Genomic DNA, 10,199 nt, shown 5'->3' with positions numbered 1-10,199 from the left:
TGGCAACAGAGCAAGACTCCATCTCAAACAGAAAACAACAACAACAAACCAACAACTTATATGATTATACTTTACACCACTGGCAAAGTACTGGTTAACTTTATCCTAAGTCAGGCTGCTTTTGGCCAAAGTTTTGGTCAGAATGAATATGGTTTAGAGCAGTGTTTCTTGAGACAGAACTGGTCACAAGTGTGCTTTAAAATGATCTATTTTAAATTTTCAGGTGCTCATGCAACCTCTGACACATTATCTCCAAAGGCTGAATGTTCTATCTCACAAGGCAGTCCATGGTATGTTTAAAATGATTATTAGAAAGTTCTCTATGCTAAACTAAACTTCATTTCCCTATTCATTTGCTCTTTGGGATTTCACAGAATAAGTAGTCATTTGTGTAACTGACAGTACTTAGACGATTTAAGGCCAGTTAGAATAGATTCTCCTACAGGTCATGGACCTGAGTCAGCTTGTAAGGAAACTTTTTTTTTTTTTTTGAGACAGAGTCGCTATGACCCCCAGGCTGGAGGGCAGTGGCACAATCTCGGCTCACTGCAACCTCTGCCTCCCTGGTACAAGTGATTCTCCTGCCTCAGCCTCCCGAGTAGCTGGGATTACAGGTATGTACCACCATGCTCAGCTAATTTTTGTATTTTTAGTAGAGACGGGGTTTTGCCATGTTAGCCAGGCTGGTCTTGAACTCCTGACCTCAGGCGATGCTCCCACCTCGGCCTCCCAAAGTGCTGAGATTACATGCATGAGCCACCATGTACAGCAAAACTTTCTTATAAGCAAATTTACTCCTGAAAATCTGTTAAGTCGCTCATGAAGTACAATTCTAATAAAGTTGATTTTATCTTCAGGATTGGAATAACTTGCTGTTCTTTTGGCTGAGCTGCAGATGAACTGGTAGGCTGGCATTTAAGAGCCATGTTACATAAAAAATAACTTTATTTGCATAGCATGAACGCATGTTATTGAATCATCCATATTATGTAACATTATAAAATATTTAATGTTTTCCATTAAAAGACCCTTACTGAGTACCTTCAACTTTGCCAGGTACTGTGCAAGGGTGGGAACATTTGTCACACATTCCTTACCAATGCATCGATGTGGAAAAATAGGCTATTAGTTAACAGAATAGGAAAGCTACTTACTGAGGTGAAACTGACATTTAAAGAGATCGAGAAAAAAAGTATAGTGCTCTTCAGGGAAAAAGCAGGTAGTTATGTGAACCATATGACTTCCCTATCTTGAGAAACAAGTTCCTGTAGAGTCATCTTCCAACCCTCTAATATTCAGTGATTTATGAAGACTTGGGTCATCATTGAAGGAATGCTGGTTTACAGCAAATTCCAAGTATTTACTACTGGAATTAATCACGTAAGAAACTCCAAATAATGCTACTTACTTAGCAAAATAAAAATAATTTTTACTAGGAAAATTTCAAAAATATCTCTAAGTCAACTGGTTAATACTTTTCAGACACGTACTTCTAAGGAAAGAAGTTATTCAAGAAAAAGAAACTACTTATCTAGTCTTTCACTTATCCTGAAAAATATTTTATGGGTTGTCATAAAACAACATAAAATCCAGCAGCCATAATAGTGGGATCTCCTGGAGAGAGCAATAGTGGGCGATTACACCAAGGAGTACCACATCCCTTTGCCATTCAACAGAGTTGAATTTTGCTAAAAATACAGATCACAGGCAGCCTTGATGAGGAAATTAACTCTCAGTGCTTGACAGAGGTTGAAAAATGAAAAACAGTATTCCTACACCTGTCTTAAAGTCAGCCCTGGGTAGGGAGGGTTTATGGCGGATGGTGTGTGCAAAACCTATACAGCTTTTTTTTAGGTAGTGGTGGAGGTATTACCTTCTCTCCTAGTTGATTCCTCCATCACTGGTGCCAAACTACAGCTGTTTTGCTAAAAATGTGGCAATTCAACGTGCAGAAAAGGTAACGTTGTGGGAAAGCACTGACTCTTAAGATCTTACTAACAGCTTTTTACTGTGTGACCCTGAACAACCATTAACCTTTATTTTCTTATCTGTAAGTCAAGAACATATGGCCCATAATCTTAAGGGATAGGAAAAGGGTCAAATAAATTGAAACTTCAAAAAGCATTTTGTGAACTGTAAAACACAGTATATGTAAAAAGTCTAAAGGACGACAGAAACTTAAACAATTCAGAGAAAAATTCTACTGTGAACATTTTATTTTGACAAAACAAACTTTACAGATTTTACAATCTCCCAAATTTCACTTATTTAAAAAAAGGAGAGACAAGGCAACCTAGACTCCAAGATTTCAGGCATGAAAAAACTAGTACCAGATATTCAAGTTATATATGCGAACTGCATTTTACATACCATGAAAGTGAAATGTGACAAATACTCACTAGTTTCAAGTGTACCTTATAAGAAACACATGGACATACTTGGGTTTTTTAACCACATGGTCTCATATCAATAAACATCTAAGTATCTGACATACATTTTTCCATTAAAGGTAGGCGCAACTCTATGAATATCAAATTATAATCTTGCTTTTTATAATCTTGACTGGAAACTGAAAAATAAGAGGAATGTAGAGTTAAGTAGCCAAAAATGCTACTTACTGCACAAACAAGCACATCATGAAAAGGAATGCTAGTAGTTCCCCTCAGGAATGGGTTTTTGAAAATTTAAAATATTATTTTATCAGAAAAGTTAAAGCCTTTGGGGGAAAACCACAGTAAATGACATATTGACTCAATCTCTAAAGCCCTAGCAAATTATAGATTTTGTGCAATTAGTGACCAACATATACATTTAAGAGATAATACTGACTGTTCACCAGAACCTTCTGATGGTTCTGAAACATCTACTCTTTAGAGTTATTTCAGCTTTACATGTCTATGAAATTTAAGATTCCTCAATGGGACGTCATAGCTTATTCCGCACTAGATACAGGCAATATGTATAGATTTAGCACAACTGACTACTTCTTACCTTCCAGGAGCCTATTTTTATTTATACAAAATTAGATTGGTTTTTCACCCACGTGTATGCATAAGTGCTTCTCAAATTTACACAGTTCATATCTAAAATCCCACAACAAAAGGCAAACGAATGGATAATAGTTTAGATATTTCATATTTTCATTCATCTTTTTTTTTTTTTTTTTGAGACAGAGTCTCCGCTGCCCAGGCTGGAGTGCAGTGGCATGATCTTGGCTCACTGCAACCTTCGCCTCTCAGGTTTAAGTGATTCTCATGCCTCAGCCTCCTAAGTAGCTAGGACTATAGGAACGCACCACCACACCCAGCTAATTTTTGTATTTTTAGAAGAGACACGTTTTTACCATGTTGGCCAGGCTGGTTTCAAACTCCTGGCCTCAAGTGATCCACCTACCTCGGCCTTCCAAAATGCTGGGATCACAGGCGTGAGCCACTATGCCCGGCCTTTCATCCATCTTTAAACAAATTCAATGAGCATCTAGAGACAGACGTGACAAAAGTGTTACAAATTTCTGTGCATTTTCTATGAATTGCTTTGTGCAGTTCACACATGGGTTCATTCACCCTGCAGGCTGTGAACTTCCTTATCCTGTAGTCTGTAGGTACTTAGGTTTCAGCAATTACGTGACCCAAAAGACTAAAGGAGAAGGACTTGTTTAAATTAGTCCCTCTCAAAAATTGTTTCCAATTTTATGACAAACAGATTTCATATGCTTGTGGGTTAAATTTTAAAGTAATTATGAAGCCATTTACTCTAACATAAACGAATGAAATGTAATTAAGAACCACACTTAAGTCCTTAATTTTAATGAATGGTATTTTTCATTTATATACAAAGGAATTTAATAGCCAGCAGCATTTAAATATAGAAATAGTCCCATCTCTTCTCTATTCCCTTTTATAAAGTGCCATTTTAACTGGGTAGATTTACTACCCAGATTTTCAGTAACTACAGGATAGGTATCTAATTGTCAAGAAAAGGTTGGAAAATTAAGTTTAGCATTTTAAACATTTATAAAACATTGCTACAAGTCATAGAGACTACCAATGTAGTAAAATAAAAAGTGTACCTTACGTGAGGATCATTACGTTGGTTTAATAATTACTTCACAGAAACATGGGCTCATGAGCCAATTTGTGCTAATTATTTAAACCAGAAACAGTTTCTGTAGGTAATTCAGCTCTAAGCACCATTAAACAGGGTTATGCCAAGTAGAACAATGGTTATATGATCCTCAGAATAAACACCCCAGCAAATGCAAACTTTTAGAATAGTAACACAAGTTAGTGAGAATCCAAAGGAGAGGCAACATTTTATTTAAAACTATCATAGGCTGCTAAGTGCCCTCTTTAAATAAAATTTTGTGTAGTTATTAATGTACCTTAACACTGGTGTACCTTAATAGTGGTGTTAGAGATAGCTGGAAACCATACTACAGAAGTGAATGTTGCCTGTTTCTTTTGTTCAGTGATTAAAACTGAAATTGCTTTTACAAAAATAATTTAACTGCTACTTACAATACACATAAAATACCAAGAGGATTCCCATTTATTCACATTATTACCTAATTAGTATTTTTGCATTTCAACTTTGATCTGACCTTCAGTAGTACCTTAAAATGCAAATGCAATTAGTAAAAAATGGGGCAGCCTGTCGTTTTCACACTCAGAAATACTACCAGTTTCATTACAATTTGCATTTTTTTGTTGCTCTTGAAAGAGTAACCCCTTATAAAATCAGATACATAAAAAGTGCACTCACTATTCCTTACTTTGCAGACATCCAGGAATGGTTAAAGCAAAGGAACTCTCATTCATTCATTCTGTTCCCCCAATTTAGATACATTTCTAGTCTCCAGAAATGGGCTCCAGGGCAGGGAAGTGGAGGGCAGAAAAGAGGCACAGGTCAAGGTATGATGAATCTCTTAAAAAGAAATCCACTTTCCCCAGAAGGCTAACCTGAAGGGAACTCCGCCCCATCCATTCCAGTCCCTCAAGTAAGAATGCATAATTTAGCTTGTCCTTCTGGTCTCATTTCCTTACAACACCTAGTATTCAATTTCCTAAGACAAATAACCCTTAGCATTTTCTAAAAGAAATAATTTTTACCCAAATACATTGGACTTTGGTCTCAATCTGAAGGAAGACGAGTGGCCTTTAACAGACCGTTCCTCCTCCACTTCCTCCTCCCCGCCACCCTCCAGTGGCTGTTCTGGGTCCCTGAAAGAGGGTGTGGTGTGGACAATCTGGGTTCTGAAGCGGATTTTGTTGAGTCTGGGTTTTATACGTCCACTAGAGCTGCCAGAGGCTTTGCGCCCTGGATCCTTGGCTTTGCCTCCGACCCACCCCTCAGCCAAGTGGTGATGTTGGTGATGGTGATGGTAGTGATGGTCTCCTCCATCATCTAGGACGTGTGAGAGTTTGTAGGTGATGAGATGCGAGGGAAGCACCTTTGAAAGCCTCCAGCGCCCACCGCTGCTACCCGCGGCGCTTTCCCCGTCACCCTCGTCCAGGGCTCCCACCAGGTTCTTGATCTCCTCAGCGATGCTCTGACTCAGGTACTGGGAGGCCTTTTTCCCACTGTAGTCCCTGATGTCCACATCGGCGTCGTAGGCCCCTACCAGCAGCTTCACGACCTCCACGTGCCCGTGCATGGCCGCCAAGTGCAGGGCGGTGTAACCCCCGCTCGTCCTGGCGTTGATGTTCACCGGCAGCTGGTGTTTGTTGGCGAAGTTGACTAGCATGGCCAGAAGCTCCTGCCTTCCGTGCTTGGCGGCCCAATGCAGGCAAGTGAAGCCGGTAATGAAGTCCCGCTTGACCAGCAGGCCGGGCTCGCAGGTGAGCAAGCCCTCCAGGCTGTCCCACTTGCCATCGGAGGCAGAGAGCATCCAGGCGTGCTCCAGGGGATCTAACGTCACGGAGCCTCCGCCGCTGCTCTCCTCCTCCGCGGACGACGAGGCCACCGATGCGCTGTCTGAGTCGCCACCGCCTCTGCCGCGTCCTCCCCCGGAGGAGCTGCCCGGGCTGCTGCCTCCGGGACACACGCTCCTCTTCAGCTGCGGGGAACTGCCCATCACCAGGTCGCGGAAGTTCTGGCGGGCCGGCCTCTGTGCGGTGGCCCCCCCAAGGGAGCTGCTCCTGTCCGCCTCCTCGCAGCCATGGGGCGGGGGTTCCAGGTCCTCACTGGGTCCCGGGGCCGGAGTCCGGGGCAGGGGCTGCACTTCGCGCCGCGAGTTCTTCCTGCGAGCCCCGGCGCTCAGGGGCGGCCCGTGAGCGGCAACGTAGGGCTCTCCCTCGCCCAGCTCGCGGCCCTGTCCAGGGAGCGCCTCCGGGGCCGCTGCGTCGGGGAGCCGATCGCGCACCTCGGGCCCGGCCGGGCAGTCGGGGGCCTCGGGCTCGGCGGTCACCTGGATTCGCGGCGGGTCCCCGGAGGGCTCGGACGGCCCCTCACAGAACCTCTTCTTGAGGTGCACGTACTTGGCGCCGTCGGCGGGATCGACGCGCACCGTGGCCACGGCGTTCACCAGCTCCTTGAAGTGCGCGCGGGCGCGGGCGCGCTGCTCGGGTTCGCCGCCCAGTGCGCCCCTAAAGTGCTGCACCAGCTCGGCATGGAGGGCCCGGCCCCCGCGCTCCGCCAGGAAGCGCAGCACCGCCTCGGGGCCCAGCACTGCCTCGGGGCCCCACTCTGCCGACCCCTCCATCCTAGACCGCGCTGCTCCCCCGCCAGCGGGCGGCTCAGCGCGGTCCCATCGCGGCGGGCTCCCAGCGGCCGTCTCCCGACGACGGCGGAGTCTGGCGGGCTCAGCGGGCTGCCAGCCTAGGCGTCACAGGCCGGAGAACTCGGCCACCGCCTCACTGGGCCGCGCCCGGGGGGACACGCCCCCCGCATCCCCGCCCCGCGCCCACGACAACAGGCCACGCCCACTTCCGCTCCCCGCTGTATCAGCCACACCCACCTAGGGCGGCCTTGCCTCAGGGCCCGCCCACTTCCGGCCTCGCGTGGGCCGCAATCACTGTTCCGCAGTTCCCGCCTGCATTCTTCGCGCCCTCTTCCTGGAGTCCCGGCTCTCCTTCAGCCCGCCCCAACACTGACACTCAGTCCTCAGTCGTCGAGGGCAGCTCCCGCGAGGGGCTCGTTTGGCGAACTCAAAACGCTCAGCGCGCACCACAGGGCGTCCGCCCCGACCCCGCCCCCCGTCCACCGTCCCCGGAGGCCTCCAGCTCGGCCCCGCCCCTGTCCCTTCCCTGTGGCGGAGCCGCTTCGCCTCGCGCCCCGCCCGTTACTGCAGCGCTCCCGCCTTCCCGCCGCCGTTGTCGGGACCAGCCGCTCGGGGCCGGGCTGATACAGCCGCTTCACCGCGCCCCTCCCCGCGACCATGGCCTCCTCCGAGGTGGCGCGGCACCTGGTGAGTCCCGCCGACGCCGGGGCCCCAGCCCCGAGCTCCTCGGCCCCCGCGGGACTTCCCGGACCGCGACCCCGGCCCGCTGGCCCCCTGGTCCGGCCCGGGATTGTGACCCGCGCCCCCTCGGGCCCCGCCCGCCCAGTCCTTCCCGGCTTCCGCGGCGGCCGGGCGCCTGGGGCGGGACAGGAGCCTGGGCGCGGCCGGACCCCGGCTCGCGGGGCACGGGGCGCGGTGCCAGCGTCGGGACGGTGGGGGAGTTCTTCTTGAACGACTTCCCGGTCTTTGCCAAAAGTTAAACCCACAGCGGTGATTGTGGGTCTCTCATGGCTGTAACGGTGTTGAGGGCGGTGTGCGGACTGGTTGAATAGCGGTCATCTTTCACAGCCGTGAGCACTTCCCAGCCTCCCTGCCCCCGGGAGAAAGCCCGGCTTCCCTGGCTTTTCAAAAGCTTTCGCGTTTTACCCAATGGTGTGGTCGTCCAAGTTTTCCTCCGAACCGTTTTTTTTCCCGCCTTGACTCTTTTGTACTCTAAAAGAACGCGTTTGTTCATTGTTTTGAACCTTTCCAGTTACTTTTGTATATTTATTTCGCTTGCTAGTAAGCCAGCGGTTTTCAAAGTGTCGTTACAACTATTTTCATAATAGTACCAAGGACCTGTACATCGAGTTTTCCAAAGGCTACATGATATGGAATGATACCACCGTTTGGAGGGCCGATGTCTGTGTATTCTTTTTTTTTTTGAGACGGAGTCTCGCTCTGTCGCCCAGGCTGGAGTGCAGTGGCTGGATCTCAGCTCACTGCAAGCTCCGGTCTGTGTATTCTTAAAAACAAATTCTCCCTTTTAATTTCTGATAGTAAACATTAGTGGTTTTAATCTATGTAAACAAAAGCTCTTTGGAGGCTGGAGACCAAAAAGTTTGAGAACTACTCTCCTAAGCAGCCTCCTACATGAGAAGTTTAAATTGTAGAAAGAGTTCAGATTGTAGGCTGAGAGATTAGAGGATCCGTCCAAAGTGACACCGTTGGTTTGTTTTATAGAACCTGGACAAAGATTTTTCTCCCCGATTCAGCCCAGGTCTCTTTTCATTCTATCGCGTATTTTTAAAAATCTCAAATTTTCTGTTTGGACCCCCCTTGTCTCAGTTGCTGTGTTTGTGCGCATGTGTGAGTGAGGGAGAATTGAGGGGTCCTGGTGAGGAAAATGTGTTTTATAAACTCTTTGATTCGTAGAGTACGTATCCAGACACGCTTGAGCAGAAGGGAGCACTTCATTTAGCTGATGTTAGATTTCTTTTTAATTGTACTTAATTTGCTTTGAGACTAACTTATTTTCGAATTAAACTTTATTTTGCATTAATTGTAGATTCGTATGCAGTTGTAAGAAATAATGCAGTATAGAGAGAACCCTTTACCCAGCTTTCCACAGTAATATCTGGCAAACCCATAGTATGATATCACAACCAAGATATTGTCATTGATTGCTACGGTGAAGATAAAGGATGTTCCCAGGACCAGGAGGATCCCATAGTGCCTTTTTATAACCACACTCACTTCTTTCCTGCCCTGCCTCCTCCTTAACCCCAGACAATCAGTGTGATTCGTTTTTGTTCCTATAGTTTTGTCATTCCAAGACTTATATAATGGAATCACCCAGTTAGTAACCTTTTGAGGTTGGATTTTTTTTACTCAGCAAAGTTCTGGAGATTCATCCAGGTTGTTGCATGTGTCTGTAGTTTGCTGACGTCGTATTCCATGGTATGATTGTGCCACAGTTTGAAGGACATCTAGGTTGTTTTCAGTTTTTGGCTCTTGGGAATAAAGCTGCTATAAACATTCATGTACAGTAACTCATAATGTAAGCATAAGTCTTCAGTTCTCTGGGATAGATGCCCAGGAATACAATTGTTGGGTCATATGGTAATTGCATGCTTAGTTTTATAAGGAACTGCCAAACTTTCTCAGAATGGCTGTATTATTTTCCATCCCCACCAGAAGAGTAGGAGAGGTCCAGTTTCTGCACATCCTCACCAGCATTTGGTGTTGTCCCTATTTTTAATTTAGCCATTCTTATAGGTGTATGGTGACACCTCATGGTGATTTTAACTTGCATTTCTCACATTGTCACCCAGGCTAGAGTGCTGTGGTGCCAACATGGCTCACTTCAACCTCAGCCTCGACCTCCTGGGCTCAAGCGATCCTCCTGCCTCAGCCACCCCAAGTAGCTAGGACTATAGGTGTGCACCACCACACCCGGCTAATTTTTGTATTTTTTGTAGAGGCAGGGGTGTGACCATGTTGCCCTGGCTGGTCTCAAACTCCTGGGCTCAAGTGATTGTCCCATCTCAGCCTCCCAACATGTTGCCTATTTTCTAGTTAGATTTTTTTTTTTCTGTTGGGTTTAAAGTTTTTCAGGCATACTAAATTCCAGTCCTTTCTCAGATATGTCATCTGCAAATGTTTTCTCTCAGTCTGTAGTTTATCTTTTCATCTTCTAATAGGGTATTTTGCAAAGCAAAATTTTTAAATGTTGTTGAAATTTGTCATTTTTTCCTTTTATGGACTGTGCTTTTGGTGTCAAGTTTAAGAACTCTTTGCCTAACCTTAGATCCCAAAGATTTTCTCGTATTTTTTTCCTAAAAGTTTTATAGTTTATATTTCATATTTATGTTATGACCCATTTTGAGTTAATTTTTCTGTTAGGTGTCAGACTTAAGTTGAGGGCCATTTTTTGGCCTATGGATGTCCAGTTGCTCCAGCACCGTTTGTTGAATAGACTCGCTTTCAATTACTGAATTGT

General features: G+C 46.1%; 2 protein-coding genes across 6 annotated transcripts in view; one reads left to right on the top strand and one right to left on the bottom strand.

Moving 5' to 3' along the window:
• Positions 1 to 2,198: 2,198 nt before the first annotated feature.
• Positions 2,199 to 6,885, bottom strand: SOWAHC (sosondowah ankyrin repeat domain family member C). The gene has a single exon (XM_015113115.3). The coding sequence runs from the start codon at positions 6,698 to 6,700 to the stop codon at positions 5,105 to 5,107; it is 1,596 nt and encodes a 531-aa protein (XP_014968601.3). The 5' UTR covers positions 6,701 to 6,885; the 3' UTR covers positions 2,199 to 5,104.
• A 149-nt stretch (positions 6,886 to 7,034) lies between these two features.
• The window catches only part of SEPTIN10 (septin 10), a 70,265-nt gene continuing 67,100 nt past the window's right edge, over positions 7,035 to 10,199 (top strand). For all 5 annotated transcript variants that reach the window (XM_015113114.3, XM_015113113.3, XM_077960248.1 and 2 more), the window contains exon 1: positions 7,035 to 7,405. In XM_015113114.3, coding sequence (XP_014968600.1) covers positions 7,376 to 7,405 — 30 coding nt within the window. In that variant the 5' untranslated portion in view covers positions 7,035 to 7,375. The remainder of the gene's footprint in view (positions 7,406 to 10,199) is intronic.

The sequence above is a fragment of the Macaca mulatta genome, chromosome 13 (genome assembly GCF_049350105.2).
Source record: "Macaca mulatta isolate MMU2019108-1 chromosome 13, T2T-MMU8v2.0, whole genome shotgun sequence".
Classification (NCBI taxonomy): Eukaryota; Metazoa; Chordata; class Mammalia; order Primates; family Cercopithecidae; genus Macaca; species Macaca mulatta.
This window is presented reverse-complemented; position numbering and strand designations above follow the sequence as displayed.

Coding starts and splice junctions, on each gene's coding strand:
- SOWAHC (XM_015113115.3), bottom strand. CDS start 6,700: ATGGAGGGGTCGGCAGAGTGGGGCCCCGAGGCAGTGCTGGGCCCCGAG.